The 18,243-nt window shown below is 43.1% G+C and overlaps 1 protein-coding gene across 1 annotated transcript in view; it reads left to right on the top strand.

Moving 5' to 3' along the window:
• NKD1 (NKD inhibitor of WNT signaling pathway 1) overlaps nt 1–18,243 on the top strand; it is a 108,038-nt gene that overhangs the window by 51,691 nt on the left and 38,104 nt on the right. Inside the window, exon 4 of the mRNA XM_066194346.1 lies at nt 17,865–17,922. Coding sequence (XP_066050443.1) covers nt 17,865–17,922 — 58 coding nt within the window. The remainder of the gene's footprint in view (nt 1–17,864; nt 17,923–18,243) is intronic.

The raw sequence follows: 18,243 nt of genomic DNA on the forward strand, positions 1-18,243 counted from the left end.
GGCTGTCAGTGTGCTGAGTTGGGAAAGCGTGTCTGAACAGACTCCCAGCAGGAAAATCACTGAGCTACACTTAACAGGTGAAATAAGGGTGGAACTGAGAGCGAAAACCACTGTTAATGGAAGGCAGCTGACTGGAGAAGAGTTGTTGCAAAAATCCTCATTATTATTATTTGTTTTATGATAGATGTCATCCTCTCTCACTGCAGTGTCTTCTGAGGAAAGACAGTGCACAGTAAACTGAAGGCTCCTTTTTGCACCGTCACTGAGGCTCTTCACCAGTCACTGTTGCAGACACTTGGGATGCTCTAACAAAGATCTTTTGCAAGGTGATTTTCCCCATTATAAATTTAAAAGGTAGAATGACTGTCCTTGCAGACATTAGGGATAGTGCTGTACTGCCTGGCTACTTACTGAACTTACACGTGAGGATAAGTCCAGACCAGTACAAAGGAGTAGGACTTAAAAGTATTTTAAGGTCAAGTCAGTGATTTAAAACCAAATCCCTGTTGTATGGCTTTTTGCTTTCCACTGTATATCAAAAGAGAGTGACCCACTAGATGTAAATATTTCTTAAAAAGAAATCAGGTGACACAACTTTTCTAACACAGGGTTGTCACGACACAAACCTCAGCAGAGAGGCAAGATGGTGTGCCTGGTGTCAGTGCAATCACTCCTGCTTCTGTTACGGTGTACTTAAATATTGTGAGGCTCCTCTGCCCATTGCTGGCAGGGCAGAGACTCCCAGTCCAATGCTCACCTGGGCTGTGACATTCATGGGTTGCTATGTCATTTGGAAGTATTGGCTTATGCCTAAAAGCATTTCTGTTCCCTGCAATGCAGTTAGAACCAAAATTTGTTCTTGCAGCTGAGTTAGAAATATGAGCTATTGCAGACCACACCACAAGCAAGTGTTGCTTATACTCAGATTTTGAGACCTTTGATACAGATATCTTAATCTTGGCTTGTTGCTTCTGACTTACTTGATTGTGTTGGCCCCACGTGCACTTCTGGCCCTGTCAGCTATTGTATTTCCATAGAACAGAACCTCAGGTGCAGACAGCAATTGGCACCATTAGACCCTGTGAGTGGCAAGAGAATGGCAACAATCCACTTGGAGTGGAGGTGGCTTTGTAAGGTCCTGAGAATGTGATGCCTGAAAAATCCTTGTTCGGTCCCCCTCCATGGTCTGTGACATGCATGGCAGCTGAGGTGCTTTCCAATGGCTTCCTACATCTTCCCAGTGTGTGCTCCTGGTCACACAGAGCCAGAAGCCCGTGTGGCAGAGTATCTGTGTCTGTGCTGTGACTGTGGTACTTACTGACAGCTGGGGCACTTCTGGTAGGGTGGGCTGCTCCAGGGATGAGGGATTATACAGCAGCTTGGAGTGGGAGCAATATTATGGTGTTGGCTTTGTGCATGGTTCATGGAACAACTTTTTCATATGGCTCCAAGTCCTTGTTTTAGCGATTTTTAAATAAAAGCTTTCCTTTTAAGAAGGGATGTTGCTGGTTCTTTTTAATGCATCTATTTGCAGGAATGGTTTTCATTCTTATCTGCTTCCCTCTGCCCTTTTTTTCTGTTGTATGGTTTGTTTCTTTTTTCTTTTCTTTTTTTTTTTTTTTTAATTTGTTTGTGCTGAGACCTTTTTTCCTTTGCAATTTGATTGATCCTCCTTCTTTCAATTTCACATTGGCTGGCTGCATATGGAACCCCGCCTGGCTTTAGCTGAGACAAAATCGACTGCACACAATTTCCCTCTGACAGCTTGTACGAGAGCAAACATTTCCGAAGAGCTGAAAGTCTAGAAATTCAATCAGCGGAAAACCTACTGTGTGGAACAGCTTTGCTGGTGCTACAGCTCCCTGCTGGGTAGAAAAGCAATCCAGTTACAATAAATCCTTAAGAGTAGAGTCATTTGGGTAAAAGGAAAAACAAAAGCTGGTTTATACAAACTGATTGGAGTCAGACGTTTTGACTTCCCATCGAAAAAAGAGTCAAAGCCCAGGCTTGCTTGGTAATTTAAAGGGGAGATTGGCTCCTTTTATCTTCCTCTAGGCCAGAGTTCTAAATATTTTGTTTGTGGAAGAAATAGAAAGAGTTTTCAATTTAAGTTAAAATATTTACTTTGATACCAATATTGATGCTATAACTGACTAGAAAACAAGTTGGTCTTGAATGTCCAGTGAAGGCACAATTTTATTTCCAGCCACTCTGATTTTGTTCTGCTGCAGTTACAGAAATGTGAAACTAGGGCAAAACTGGGATCAAAATCAAGGTTTGCATGTCCTGCCAGGACAGCTTGGGCAACAGTTTGTGCTATGCTGCTGGTGTGTCATGAGCTCATGAAGCTGTTGATGCAATCTGGGCTGCCTGACAGACTCTTCTGACTGAAATTAAGAGCTGTGCCTAGTGAGAAAGATCTGTTTGTGTTAATTTTATTTAATTCTTTAAATACACGCTATTAAAAATTAGCAGCATTAAACAGCATTTCACTTGAAAATAATGTCAACCAAGATGCCAGTAATGACTCTGATGGAATATTTCCCCTAATTTATATTTAAAATTTTAAATAAAAGTAGGTTGGGTTAGTAAAGTCTCCTTGTTGCATTCCTTTGTTTTCATGATTATTAGCACCACTCCTCTTTTTGTGCCTTTCTTACTGGAGCATATTAAAAACACCACCAGGCTTGACTGGAAACAATATTTCTAAAGTCAAAGTGAATTGTCTGGAAATGCTGAGACTTTCTTCTTCCCTTAATGCTTTTCTCGTGTTTACATAGGACTAGGTAAAACTTCTCTAGGCAAATGTGAATTTTAAAATGTTGCTGTCCCTTTTATAGGTGCGTGGGGCCAGTCAAGCCTGCTGCTCTCCATGTAGTCTGCATTGGGTTGTCATCCTTCCTCCCTCCCCTCCCAAATGTGTCTGATCCTCATGGAAAACATTAAAAATTGTATAAACATTGTAAAGGATTTCCACGGGCCTTTATGTTTAAATAAGATGTTATAAATCATAGCGAATGAGTACAAAACCTTGCCACAAAGGTGGAGTTGAATTGGTTTAAAAAAGAAAGGTGGGATGGTAACCTGATGAGACTGTTAAAACTCTAGTTTCTGTTACCGCCACATGCTGAGGACTTTGTGGATCAGTGATGAGACAGAAGTACCCCAGGTTTCTCTTTCAGCTTTCTCCCATCTCCTATAGGAAGAGAAGATGCCTGTTGTGGTCCCAAGTGACTCTACTTCTGTCCAAGTGTTTTGTGCTAGTCACAGAGCAGTGTTTCCTGCATCACCCGTGTAAAGGGAGGCTGTGCCCTTCCACGGGGAGCACACTGAGGACTTGCTAGCCCTGCTGATGTGCTCAGAGTGAGGAAATGGTGCTCTCGTGGCTTTTGACAGCATATCCCGTATCCTTGGTTTGGCTGGCCGCTCACAATGCTGGTTTTGGCCTCTCCCATTTTGTGAGGAGTGTGATGCCAAGGCCAGCTTTTGCCAGGTACCCTCACTGTATCTGAAATCGTACATCACATTGTGCCTGCAGACACACCCGTGGCCTGGGGGGTTGATCTTGAGGTACCTGTGCATTTGTGAACCCTGGGCTGAATGATTCAGTTCCGCTGCCCAAGACCTGTGCGTGCACATTTCTATGGGCTTGGTCACTGCAAGAAGCTCAGTGGGATCTGCCCTGCTGCAAAGCACCTGCAGGTGGTAAAAAATAAACCACCCTTGTACCTTTTTGAGTGTGTTCCCTTGGGCTGGGGAGGCTCTGTGTGTCTGCATGGCACTGTGAGGAGCAGGCAGTGCTCCCTGCCAGGGTGTGCTGAAGAGGGGTAATGGCAAAGCAGTACAGTACTACTAAGTAATGCAGTAATTCTTGTTAATGGAAATAGGAGAACAAGGCCAAAAAAGCCTTTGAAAGAGGTCCTATAAATATTACCTCCCTCAGAGCTTCAGCAACCCGGGCTCAGCTGGGTCACTGCAAGTTCAATTCTTTTGTTTGAGGACAAGAACTGTCCATGTTTGTGAGGCTCCATTATGTTTTTCTATCAGTGTTTCTTGAGAGGAAACTTTATTTGGCAAAATTAGCCTTTTTTCCTTAGCCTTTCTGTCGCTGCAATGTAACAAACGAAACCTACACACTCCAACACACACGATCAGAAAACCTTTTTCCCTGAAATGGTGATAAACACCCTCAAATACCCTTCCAGAGTCTTTGGATGTCTCTGGGCATCATTCTGCCCTGCTCAGGAGACAAAACCATAGCATTGGCTGAAAGCTTAGGGGTTTGCATGTCCAGAGTGTCAGAGTTGCATCAAAATGAGGATCTGCTCTATCCTGACTGGCTGAAGTAAGGTATTTTTCCTCCTACCTGTAGCACAATTCCTGTATGTATCACCAGAAGTTCTGTTTAAGGAAGATATGCCCATCTACATGATTTCTGTCTACACCTTTACTGTTCAGGGCAACACAGTTGAAAATCTATTGATGGTATCTTTGACAGTTAAAAAAGAATTTGTGAACATTAAATAATTTAATTTCTGTTTAGTTTGTCTGCTTGAGAGTGGAAAGGAATTACAAGTTTCCGAGAGCATTCAATACTGCTGGTCTCCTGCTACTGAGACTGTTTGAAGGAGATGCACTTGACAGGTTCTGTGCTCTGGATTGTCTATAAATTGGGGGAGGGCTTTGAGAAATTCTAGCAAAGGTAACTTAACCTATTGAACGTAAATTTTCAATATACGGAAACAGCTGAGAGAGTCCAGCAAGATTGCTGATAAACTGGATGTGTGGGTTGCTCTGTGGTTAGAGTACAGAAAGCAGAACCATGGTAAGAAGTCAGGACTATTGCTATAGGTGCAGATGTCTATGGCAAAGCATCACCAGCTTTAGGAGGAACCCCACACTGGAGTTCAGTATCTCTTTAAAGTAAAACCACTGTGCTGCTCCTGTTGTGCTTCATCTTACATGGGGGAAACTCCAACTCCTGCTGCCAATAGCCACCAAAAGTAATAGCTACTAAATTTTTGGTCTGGGTGAGGTTTTTTTCCTTCTAATTACTATTTGCTTTTTTTTTTCATCTTAAAGGCCAAATTATTTTTGCTGTCACAAAATAGTCATGATAGGGCTGAGCTGAAACCAGGCCTAACCAGGAAAATGAAAACATAACATTTTTGTTATATTGTATATTTCACGATTCCTGGGGTTGTTTTTTTCCTCACAGTGTTCTGGTACACGTGGGCCAGAAGGAGCATGTAATGAGCCCACAGTGGAATATGCTGTTTGACAGGGGTGAAAAACATGGGCAGTGCACGCGGTGGACTCCAGAGGCAGCTCCTGGCCTGGTGCTGCCCTGGTAGCTCAGCACCCGTGGTTTGATGGCAGTGGAGCCACTGGCGCCAGGCAGCCCCACAGCTGAGTGCTCCTGGTGGGGCTGCCAGCCTCCCCTCCTGCTCCACAGTCCCCTCAGTCCAGAGAGGGTGGGGGGCTTTGAACAAACTTAGAGCCCAGATCCTAAAGGTGCATTGTTTTGAGAGTTTGGCAAGGCTTTGAATTTACGGAAGAGAATTCCAAATCTTCTGATTCCCTAAGGGCTCAGTAGTGTTTGGTACTTCTGTGCCATCCCCTGTCTTCTGATGTTTTCCACTTTAGCCCCACCCAGCCACAGACTAGAGCTGAGTTACCTGAGCAGCTCTGATCCCTGGTCTCCTGCTGAAGCTTCCTAATTCTCTGAAACATGGTGGATGACCTCAGTAATATGGTATTTAACGTGCAAAGCCACAAGGCTTGAGGATGCCTTCCTTGTGATTCCCTAGAGGAAATAACCTATCCCCAAACAGTGAAGCAGGAGAGATAGTATGGAATCATTTTACGAGGAACCACATTCTATCCTCAACAAATCTGATAAAGGACTTTAGTTCTGGTTTTCCTAAGCTGTTTACCAGTATGTTTGAGGGATAATTATTTTGCAAGGAAGGTGAGAAGGGGAGTAGCAGCAGCTAAACTGGGGAGACTATTGAGCTGCTACACAGAAAATTTTCATGATGTGAGCGGATGCTAAGTGTGGTGCTTGTAAGTGAGCAGCACTGAAAAAGTAACGTTTCACATATTGTGCTTTTGTATTTGAACAGTTCAGAAAGAGACCATGGGTTGTTGCTGCTGCAGTAGGGCTGGCTTTGTTTCTCCTCTTCCAACTAAACCCCTGGAAAAAAAACCCAAGCAGTAGAATACACCTGCTTGTCTGAAACCTTTAAAACTCTTTGCTTTCTAGTTGTTAGATGAGAGATGTCAATGCACGAGTCCCCTTGATATTTTCTTTCTCATTGCTACTTGCTTTGTGTGAAATCTGCAGTACAGCGGCGGGAACTTTATACAGACTTTTGTACAGTAACTGCAGTGCCGGATTTTTAGGAGTTTGTATATGAGGGGAAAAGGGATTTAACGTCGGTGTTACGTTTTTGTTTGTTGTGATTTGATATCCATCCCGATGGAGGGCAGAGAACCACTGAGAGAGGTGCTGCCAGGTGTGGCTTCCTACTGCTTTTTAATTCTGTGATCACAGAACACACAATTCTGCAGTCCTCGCACAGACAAGTCTCCCACTGATTTCAATGGGAAATTTGCCTGCATCAGGGATAAAAGAGTGGGCCCCAAGTTGTGTACAATGATGCAATCTGATCCCCCTGCTGTGGAAATTGATGTAATCGCATTCTCGCCCTCCCCCCTTTTCTCAACCCTTCTCTCTACCAACCCCTGGTGACTCCTGGGGGGCTTCTCACCAAACGGACGGGAGGATGCAGCTGTGTGCTGAAGCAGCAGAGGAGAGGAGGAGACCTGCTAGCAAAATTTATGGAGGGTTGTATCCTAGACGTAATCCTAGAAAACAGCTAAGAACGCGGACCTGCCTGCCCTGAAAAATGCGATCACCTGCTTTTGCTGAATGAGGGGATGTTTCTGTTTTCAGTTGTGACATTCATGACACATCCTCCTCATGTGTTTAAGGCTGATTTACAGTGCTCCATGAACTGAGCAATCTCGTCGCCATCCGCATTCATTCCGTGCAGAGGGACAGGGTTAGCTTTTTCTGGGACTCTCTGTGTTGTTATTGTTGACAGACTGCTTTTCAGCGGTGCTTTTGTGCCCTGGCACAGTGCAGGTTGCTTGGGAATAGTGAACCTTGAGAATGCTGCACTTTGTTGATGGGCGAGTCGGGCGACCTCTCAGATGCTTTCCCCTGCTTTGCCATTTGTATGGGGTTTGGGTTTATTTTTTTCCTTTGGGAATTCTAGGCTCAGCTGAATTTGTTCTGTGTTTTGCGGAAGAAAGAGCTTGTTAAAGAATTCCCTGATGACTTTGAAGTGAACTATTTATTTTCTCTCAAGGCTTACTCAGTGTAGCCATTTGCCCCCTCTCCTCTGTTTTTTCACCCCAGTGTTTCCTGAGCTACAAGCATTCTTGGAATATATTAGTTGTAATGAGTTATGTGGGCATCAAAAGTTTTCTTTGAAACTATATGGCATCAACATCTGTTAGCTCTTAGAGAACAGAGACACAGACAAAGGGGCTGATGGGGGGGAGGGAGGAAAAAGATATTAAATTCTGGAGTATGAAGTCTCCGTCTCAAAGACTCAGGGGGAGGGGAAGGGGAAATCTGCTAAACTCCATGCTTTGATGTGGGCCGCTGGCCCTGCGATTCCATTTATGGGAATGTGCGTGGCAGACGGGCCTGCACGGCTGCCTGCCCTGCCTGCTTTGTGCTGCTCTCCTGCGCTGCCTGCTCTGCCCTGCCTGCTCTGCCCTGCCCTGCCTGCCCTGCCTGCTTTGTGCTGCTCTCCTGCCCTGCCTGCTCTGCCCTGCCTGCCCTGCCTGCTCTGCCCTGCCTGCCCTGCCTGCTTTGTGCTGCTCTCCTGCCCTGCCTGCTCTGCCCTGCCTGCCCTGCCTGCTCTGCCCTGCCTGCCCTGCCTGCTTTGTGCTGCTCTCCTGCCCTGCCTGCTCTGCCCTGCCTGCCCTGCCTGCTCTGCCCTGCCTGCCCTGCCTGCTTTGTGCTGCTCTCCTGCCCTGCCTGCTCTGCCCTGCCTGCCCTGCCTGCTCTGCCCTGCCTGCCCTGCCTGCTTTGTGCTGCTCTCCTGCCCTGCCTGCTCTGCCCTGTCTGCTCTGCCCTGCCTGCTCTGCCCTGCCTGCTCTGCCCTGTCTGCTCTGCCCTGCCTGCTCTGCCCTGCCTGCTTTGCCCTGCCTGCTCTGCCCTGCCTGCCCTGCCTGCTTTGTGCTGCTCTCCTGCCCTGTCTGCTCTGCCCTGCCTGCTCTGCCCTGCCTGCTCTGCCCTGCCTGCTTTGCCCTGCCTGCTCTGCCCTGCCTGCCCTGCCTGCTTTGTGCTGCTTTCCTGCCCTACTTGCCCTGCCCTGCCTGCTTTGTGCTGCCTGCTCTGCCCTGCCTGTTCTTACTGCCTGCTTTGCTCTGCCTGCTCTTACTGCCTGTTCTCACTGCCTGGTTTTCCCTGCCTGCTTTGCCTTGCCTTTCCTGCCTGCTCGGCCTGCTCCCCTGCCCTGCCCTGCCCTGCCCTGCCCTGCCAGCCCTCTGTCACCTACCTGCCCAGCCTGCAGCCCAAACACTGCCCCAGCCCTTGTTGCTACATTTACATTTTCAAGGAAAATGCCATATGCTCAGTTTTCAGATACTGAGATAGAGAACTGGAATTTCTAATAATAGAGGCAACTCTTAAGTTAAAAAGAAAAAAACAAGTTTAGAAGGGAACCTTTTATCTGCTTCTAATCCTCCTGATGTCCTTGTGAATCAACATGCAATTGTTCATCTAAATCAGGTTTTTAAACAGTGTGTGTCTGTGGTTTTTATTGCCTGTAATTAAAAAACATGTGTCTGTTTTCATGTGTTCAGCATCAGTCACCATTCAGGCATGGTCACCAATGCTGGACTGCTTACAGGAATGTGTGGAGATAGGTTCTGCTTTTTATTTTATCTTTTTCTGCAGAGCCTCTTAGTGCTTGTCCTACATGCCAGGCCGCAGAGGAGAAAAGAAACCTCCATGTCTGTCTTTTCCTCCTGTTGGCTCTGTTTTTAGCCTTAATGTTGATGGCATTGTGCTTTGCTGGGACTTCCTGGCCCATTAAAACCCCAACCAGTTATAAAATGATTAGTTGACATACCTGGACTCTGGGGACAAAGAGGTGGTTTAAAAAGGAATGTGAACCATCTGTTTTGCCAGCACCTCCTGTTGACAGATTTATGGCTCAACATTAGCATATGTGTCCAGGGTCACACACCTGTGCTTCCTAACAAGGTAATATTATTTGGCAGGGAATGTTTTCATCCTGAGGATTCAGCGCTCTTTGCAAAGGTGGGCATCAAGAATTCCGCTTTACAGTTGAAAAATGAAGGCACAGAGAGATTTAAGTGATTTACCCTACACCACACAGTGAGTCTGTGGTGGAGCAGTTATTGAATCCAGGTTTCCTCCAGCTGCATAAATATACGTCATCCATTAGCAGGAAAAGCCTTAGAGCTATAAACATAATAGAGGAGCATTGATTATCATTCTAGGGGAGCTTTAAGCCCTGGTGCTGTATGAAAACCTGAGCCATATAGGAAGACACAGGCTATTCTCAGAAGAAGGGTTCAGAATGCAATATGTTAAAGCCACAATGACCACTGAAGTTGGTGATCACATCTTAAATGAGTTATTCTGTCCTCAAGCTCTGTAGCCATTTCTGCAAGCTTGCTTCCCAGTGCATGCCTGGATACAGTCACCTCAGTGCACTTAAGCCTGTCTGTTAAAAGAGTTTCTTGGTAACGAAATCTGTCATGAAAGGACGTTGAACAGAAAATCAGATTTATTGCATAGCTACGCCCATCTGTCTGCTATGGTGAAGAAGCCCAAAATAAGCAATTTGGAGAAGTTACTGAGCTTCTCCAGTCTGGAAGGAAGATGAAGATTTGTCCTCTTTCATTCATGTCCTTAGACATGTTCCTCAGTATAATCTATGTTGAAGATAAGATCTTGGGGAACATGGGACAATTGATTTTCCAGCTAGCAAGGAGATTAGAGGATAGTTAGAACAAAGTAAGGTAAATAGCTCAATCTGTGGAGTGAGTTCATTTATGCTTCTGATGTAGCTTCAAAGTGAATTTAAATATAGCAAAAAGCAGTCATTTCTTGTTTCAGCTCTATTTAATCTCAAAAGACTGATGATCTTTTTTAGTTGAAGATGGCTGGACCCTTCAGTAGGAAAGTAACTGCTGATTCTGTACATCTGTTCTAACAGTTGCTTTCAATTATATGATCCCTTATCTGGCAGAAGTCCTTGAAAAATGGTGTTTTGTCCTATCACCTTAAAATTAGACGCCTTAATAGTTACAGAATTCCAATAATAGTGTTAATGGAAGATGTCACTTTGCAAACACCTTGCAAGGGTTTATAAATATCCGTGAAATCCAGGATTAAAACATAAAAATAGTAATCTTCTTCTTGAAACTGGAATAATCTAAATAAAAATGTACTCTAAATTGATCTTCTGAGTATCTACAGGTCTTAACATTCATTGGATAAAAGTTCCTAGTATTTTAGGCTACCATTTCTGATCTTTTTCTCTATATATTTATATATAGTTAAATGAGTTAAATGAGCAGGCAGGTAGCCTTTGTTGGGTGTAGGTTGCAGTGACTGACCACTGAAGCTGGATGCTTATTTGCCCACTACAGCAGAGGTGACAAAGATCCTTGCAAAGAGCACAATTCATTGTTGTCACTACCTGATTCCCACAGACTGGTGAAAAGAAATAGGTTAGAAATATGAAGAAGGGATTTGTATTTCATCCTGTTGGATAGCCTGGTCCACATGTTTATTTTGGGCAAAAGAGGTTCAGCTGCATGTTGCTAGTAACCTGGAACAGAAAGTACCTCGCTTCCTTTCTTATTCAGGTGTCCACCATGAGGGCTTTTGTACAAGTGTCCATCTGCTGTCCATGTTCACTTCCTCAAGAGGCTCATGCTCATATTCCTATGAATGGGCTAGCCTTAAAAGTGTATCGTACAACAACTGCTCCTGGTACCCATTTGAGGGCCTGTAACAGGATACAAAGGTATTGGGGATGTTTTCTGCCTCATAAGCCTCTAATAGTCCATGATCCTTTGTGACTAGAGTTTAAGAGTGGGGTGGTTTTTTTGCCATCCTGTCTTTATCATCACAGCATTTTACCAACAGCTGGAATTGCTCTACGGGTAACTTCTGTGACACGAGACTGCAGGAGTGCCAATTCTGTCAAATTGGTGGATATAGGTGTGTGATTTTAAAGTGTTGTCATGTTATTGTGGCTGGGAGTTACTGCTCCGAGAGAATAGAGGCAGCCAAACTGAAAGGCATTTGTGTTTCCATTTTGTTTTTGGAGCTGGTAGCGTAATCTTCATGCTAAGGTGTGAAGGGATGAATTTTGATATCTGTGGTATGAGACCCATTGTGTCCTGCTCTCTCTGTTAGGAAGACCATAACTTCAGGCATAGAGGCCAACAAGGCAGATAAAGGCAGTAAAATCCTAAGCCACAGCAGTTAAACCCATCCAAGATCATCTGTCATGGATCTTAGAGGAAAAGTCTGTTTTCTTAAGAACTCTACCTTCTGTGATTATATGGTGAAATTTTATCTGAGAGAAGCTTCAATGCGTGGTGGAGGAAGAAAAATCCTTCTGTAATGACAGAGCACAGGTTCTTATTTCAGAGAAAGAAAACATATTAGAAGTTGAGCTTGTTTCTTCTGCTGAACAATCTACATTATTGCAGTTGTGGTATGTATTTCAACGCGGGTCTGAAAATTAAACTCACCTTGGCTACTTCAAGGGTGAGCTGATTTATGCATTGTCTACAGAATGTTGCATCCTAGTGAATTCTCTTTATTATTAAATTATCCAGAATGGCAGACTTCAAAAAAGTAAGACCTCATGATCATAGATGAAAAAGGGAAATAGGCTGTTGAAGAATAACATTAGACTTAAAACAAGGCATAAATGTGTATTTCTCGACAGTGTTTTTCTGTATGTTTAATTCTTACATGTATTCACCTGGTTTCAATTTTCATAATAGTGAGGCTTGGCATAAATACTTTTATCTGTGTATGAACCTAGGTTTATAGATTACTTATGAACGGAGAAGGAAAGGAAGTTCTTGTCCTAAATACAATACTGTAATACAGGAATGTATTGTTTGATTGAAAAACCTTGTGAGGGGAATCTTCAAGCATTTTTGAAAGAGAATATTACAATGAAGTCTTCATTTCCAAATGCTGAGAGAGCCAGATGCCTGCCCAAAGCACATTCTTCTCTTTTGCCTGTAAGCACTGATTGGACAAAATTGTGTGCATAAATACCTACTTTGATATTTGTTTGGCTGCATGGGTGCCTGTGCATGGAAGCGGCTGGCCTGGCACAATGTCCTCTCCACATATGTCTGACTATGAAACGTTTATTTATTTATTTCCTAATTTATTTCATTTTCAAGTTTTAAGCCTGGCTATAAAGCTGTGTTTAAAAAAATGATGACCACCTCAGGATAACTGACTATCTGCTGCCACTTCCATTAGCCTAAAAAAAACGACACCATTATTTGAGGTGTCAGTAGGATTCCTAGTGCTGAAGCCTAGGCTTGGGGTGATCATAGTTACACATGGCTGTGTTTCTAGTCCATGGGAAATTTCAGATACCCAAAGGGGAACAAGGTTCCTTCCATCTGTCTGTTTTTCAAAAGTCCTTTTCCTTTTTCTCTTCAAGTCTGGACAAGACTGAAAATAAAGTAAAACAATGATGACTGCTTTGGGATCTGCTAAGCACTTGCTGTGTGAAAATCAAACTTATTTTGGAAAATTGCTTCCTGCAAGTGAGACTGAAACATTCAGAATGGCCACTTGGCACCTGACAGGCCCTCAGTGGTTTGGTTGAAAGGCCAAAGGGCATCCACATTCTCTTGAGCCTCTATTTCTTGGGATTATTTTTTCTACATCAAGAATTGAAGTTTGTGCGTAGGTGACACAGTATTCTTGTTGGCAGTGACTCTAAAACCATTTAAAATCTACACAAGATATTAGAATTACCACATATCTTGACCCTTGCAGTCCTGTTGTGAAATGCATTTCTTCAACTTTGCTCATTCCAAAACTTTATTGCATCAATATGAGAATAAAGAGAGAAAAACCCGTGTTTCAGTCAGGTGGTTAAAAGTAGGGGAGAAAGGTTTTTGGTTGATGATTTGTCATTCTGCATGTGTTATTCAAAAAAGAAAAAAAGAATATATGATTCCTTGACAAAAACTTAATTAAATGGGAAATATGTGCATATTTTCTGCCAAAAATGTGGAAAATTCAGTATCTTAAGGCCAAATCAAAGTACTTTAACGAGGTGTTTGAAGAAGGAGAGAGGTAAAGCAACTTGTTTCTACTTGAGAAGAGCAACACCTTTTAGAAAAATGTTAATTAACGCAATATTGACTTGAGATGTAATACAAGGAGTAGGGGGGTCCAGGCTTTAAAAGTGTACTTGTTATCATGATGACCCACTTAAATCAAAGGTTATCCTTTGAGGTATCTAATACATGTATGGATGTATCTGTCTGTACTTAACACTGGAGCAAAACTGTATTGAGCAGCGTGTTAGATCAGGCACAGGCTGCTGAAATCCACTCTGGTTGCAATCAGGAGCGTTGGCTCTTGTGTGCCGTAAATGTGCTGGGTGTCGTGGGGGGGTGACGTGGAAAGGCAGATCCACCACAGGGAGGGGGAAATACTGCAGAGCAAGGTTGGAGCAACTGGTGGATGTAGGGACCAGGGGGCAGGACTAGGGGATGTGACCACAAATACACCTGTGCAGAGCCTGGGAGGTGAAGTCAGGGAGCTTCACCTCAAGGTAGAAGCAGAAGGGGAGGCAGCAAAGGTGATGTAGGCAGAATAAAGGGTGAGTATTTGGATTGCAGCATTTTCAGATGGCCCGTGAGAAGGAGGTCAATAGCTGGATGCCCCAGAGTGAGTGCCTGGCCTTTGTCTCCAGAGGCTTGTATCAGGAAGAAGACTGCACAGGGCAGTTAGGGCTGAAGTTGGGGTTAAAACAATTAAAATTTCCACTGAGTTAGAATTCATTGATGTTTGATTGCACAGCGAAGGTGGGAAGCGAGTGATGATTGCTGGACTTGAACCCAACTGAATAGAAGCCCTGGGGTGTGGGAGCTTTTAAAGGTTGTTTTTCTCCTCATGTATGTATATACTCAGCAACATTTCTGAGGGAGTTGCACTAATTAACTGCTATCTCCACCCCCGCCCTCTTAAATCTCAGCTGAGTACTGCAGCACCTATCAGAGTGGGATATATGGGGCACAAGGTCCTTTCCAGCCAGGCCAGGCAGCCAGCTGTTCTGGGTTTTCGAGCACATGTTTGAGCCTGAATCTTAGTCATTCACTGGGAGTTGTGCTGGTAGCTAACAGCAGCCAACTTATTTATCTGGGAAACTCCTGGTGAGGCAGAGACACTTACTCTAGTTAGGTTCCTGTTCAGCAACCCATAGCAGTGGCATGCTGGAATAATCCTTCTGTGTAAATGTTTCTTTTCTTTATTCTTTCAAGTGCTCGCTGACCTCATTTATATAGTATTTCACAGGGTACATCTGGTTTTGGTTGTTTCGTGACTCAGTGTTGCAGTTAGGAAAGGCAGTGCAGTGATTTAAAGCACGGTGTCAGGACAGTGATATACAGCTGCCTGTGACCCAAATGTTGTTGCTGTTGCTCTCCGGCTCTGGTGCTGCCCTGGCGGGTGCTGAGAGCCTTTGGCAGAGCCTGGCTGAAGGCAGAGCTGTTCCTGCCTTTTTCATCCCCTCTTTGTGCTTGAGCACACTTGTCCCCAGTGTCAAATATTCCTACCTGGCCGTGGTGTTTGCTTCCCACTAGAACTTCCTGAGCTGCGTGTTCTGTTTTACCCATTGACCCTTTTCTTTCACTCCAGCCCACTTTATGAATTTGGGTTGCTGGGGGTAGATGCACTGTTTTATCTGCTCTAAGGCAATTTGTGTGGGTTACTGGGAGAGTGTTATGCAGGATGTGCTGCAGTCAGAACTGTTTCCTCTGATGCTTGCTCAGCTTTTATACTCTTCTGTTGTGTGAGTTCACCTGCACTGCCCAGAACCCATTTCTCAGGCAGTTGCATTCTGGTGTTTATCCAGGTTGCAACATCTATCTCGGTGGTGCTAAAAATATTCAGGTAACATTCTCAGAGGTGTTTTGACAGGAAAGTTAATGATGATAAGATGAATGAGAGAGTATATCTTTTTTTCCCCTGCATTTTTTTCCCTGTTAAATCTTAAGAGTTGCCCACACCCTTCTCAGATACGTGTCTGTCTATCAAAGATAATACATGTCAGAATCTTCCACAGAGGAATACCTTTGAATGGGAGCTGAGGAAGTCTGCTTAAAGGTGTCACTAAAGGTTCAAATGACACTCTCATCAGTTTCAGGATGGATTGTCAATTTATGTGCTGTCTAACACCTATATTGTGGTTCAACAGCATGAAAAACACTTTTTAGGATGTGTTAATTTATAATAATTTGGTTTAAGGCAGAAACACTTACTGGAAATTTGCTTGCATTAAGTTACTACTTTAACTTAAATAACTAGGAGCTAGAGAAGGAGTGAAACTAGACTGGAATGTAAAACATATTTGCTTAAGACCCATGTAATGATTAAAAGTGAGGAAATAAGGAAGCTAGTGTAATGAATATTAATGCTTCACTCTGCTGTTTTACACTCCCTGTCTTCCACTGTTTTCCTTTGAGTTACCTTATAGTGCATTTGTCATCAATAAATGCATGCTTATTTTTAAGCAAATGTCTTTTGACATATGAAAAATCACAACAAATAATGACTTATGAGTTTTGTAGAGCATGAGATTAATGACATAATTTTAACAGGCCATATCTGATACCCAGATGCAATGCTTGCTTAGCTAAAATTTTAAGGAGGTGAAAGTGACCATCTATGTAGTATACTCAGAGATAGACCTCAAGTACATACCCATCGCGTATTTGCAGATTTTTTTTTTCCCAAGGAGAGTGGGAATTCCAACACAAGAAAACCCCATATAAAACAGTTTTTCAATATTTAGCGTTGTGAGAAAGTAGAGTCACTTCTATTTATCGTTGTCTATGGGAGCAGGCAGGGGTATGCTCTCACAGTTTCATGGAAAATTGTGACATGGGGGAATTGGATCCAACAGAAGTACACTAACTTTTCGATGGCCCTGAAAAGATCATCATCCTGCAGCAATATGATGCATCATGCCAACACTTTGTGTCTTATTTTCATTCTCTGTTTGTTCCTTTCGTAAATTTTTACGTAATAATTGATATTATGATTGATATTAGCCCAGAAAAAGCGAGTTACTGGAACGAAAGTAGTTTTTTGTGATTTTCTACCTTAGCAGCATTGTGCTGTGCTGTATCCCAGCATTCCAGGCCAGTTTGCCAGCATTTCTCAGTAACATTTGTCCTGCAGGGTCTAACTTTATTTCTGGGGATGTGATTGTGAAGAGGCAGTCTTTTCAGGGTTTCTGGGCTAGGTATCCAGTGTTATTAGTGAAATCTAATTTTTAACATGCTGTTGCAGAAATTGATACTGAAGAATTCCTAAAGATACACTTTTGTGGCTTAGTTACTCTGTTATAACAAATCTCAAAGCAAAACATTTGGGCATGTGGCAGGTAAAGAATCTCGTCCAGCTTTTTCAAGAAAAAGAGGTGAACTGCCTTTATCATGATCAAATTCCTTAACAGTAAAGCGAATGAATACAACCAGACATTAATTTTCACAGGTTACTCCCTTATCCTTATCTTGTACTAAGAGCTCTCCAAGGTCAACCTCCAGCCCACAGGTTGGTGCTGAGAATTCTGGCTCTGTGCTGCTGGTCTGCTTTGCAGATGCAGCTGGAATGGCTGTGAGTGCAGCGGAGCAGTTTATTAGGCCCAGATCCTTCTTTGTCACCATAACTTTATCAGAGGCAGGGAGTGTTTGTGGAGAATCCCAGGAGCTGGACTACAGTGTAAGGTTGGTGGCACTGCCAAAGCTTTGGAATGGCTGAGAGCAGTCAGGACACGAGGATAGCTGCCATTGCTTATGGTTTGGCTGGGGCGGGGTGCTGGAGCTGGAAGGGCTTGTTAATGAGAGAGTAAGAATGCTCTTCAGAGTCTTTGTAACTGGGATTAGCTCCAAATCCCACTGATGCCCTTTATAACTTCTTCAGCACCACTAGAGAAATGTTTTTTGGGTCTGAGATAAGTCCATCTGCATATCTATGACATCTGCTTCTGTATTGTTCTAGACATACTGGGGCTGACAGAATTTCATTAATTTCAGAACTGAAGGCTCAGGCAGCTTGTCAGAATCTGGTATCTGCTTTTCTTGGGTGACCTCTGGCATACGGAAGTTTTCTGTTTGTTGGTGGAACCAAGTGATAACATTCCTCTCTGAGTAGTGAAGGGTTTATTTCTCCTTTATCATTTCCGTTTGGAGTTTTTTAATCTTGCTTGATTGAAAGAACATTGAAATGCTAAATATTACTTTATAAAATTATTTAAATATGATTTTTTTTTCTTTCCCCTATATAGTCAATTTATCTTCACAAAATTTTTGTCCAGAAGTATGCCCAGAGCATTGGAAACTAGCACCAAATCCATTGACTACCACTAATAAGGCAATTGACTTCTTTCCTGGGAAACAGTTTCTGTGTTCTCGTTCATGTTGTAAATTAATTCTGGCAATAATAAATACATATTGCTAACACCTCAACACTTTATGTGTAGTATATTTGTAGTTAATTTGTTCTGTTTTGTTTTAAACAGGATTTATCTGGGGAAGGCTACAGAGACACTATTGGTGATGAACACTTTCATCTAGAAGGTATTTAAAGAACAAATTTTTTTGTCTAATATAAAGGGATATTGGAGTAAGTTAGTGAATAAAAAGTGTGAGAATGCATTTATTTAGAGTGCAGTTCTTGATCTACTGATGTGTCATTTGCCTGAAAAAGCTGTTAAGATGGAAATAGGGTATTATTTCTGTATCTGCTACTACTTATATTGGAAAAAGTCACTCAGCTGAATTGCAGGGACCAAGTGTTTTAATTCAGGGTCTCACCATTTTCTCCAGCTACTTCTGACATTGCTAGGAGTAGTGGATGTCACTGTCCCTGGCAGAGGTGGCAAATGAGTGAAACTGTTA

The sequence above is a fragment of the Chamaea fasciata genome, unplaced genomic scaffold, assembly GCF_029207755.1.
Source record: "Chamaea fasciata isolate MVZ Bird 193981 ecotype frontalis unplaced genomic scaffold, bChaFas1.0.hap1 SCAF_12, whole genome shotgun sequence".
In the NCBI taxonomy this organism is placed as follows: Eukaryota; Metazoa; Chordata; class Aves; order Passeriformes; family Sylviidae; genus Chamaea; species Chamaea fasciata.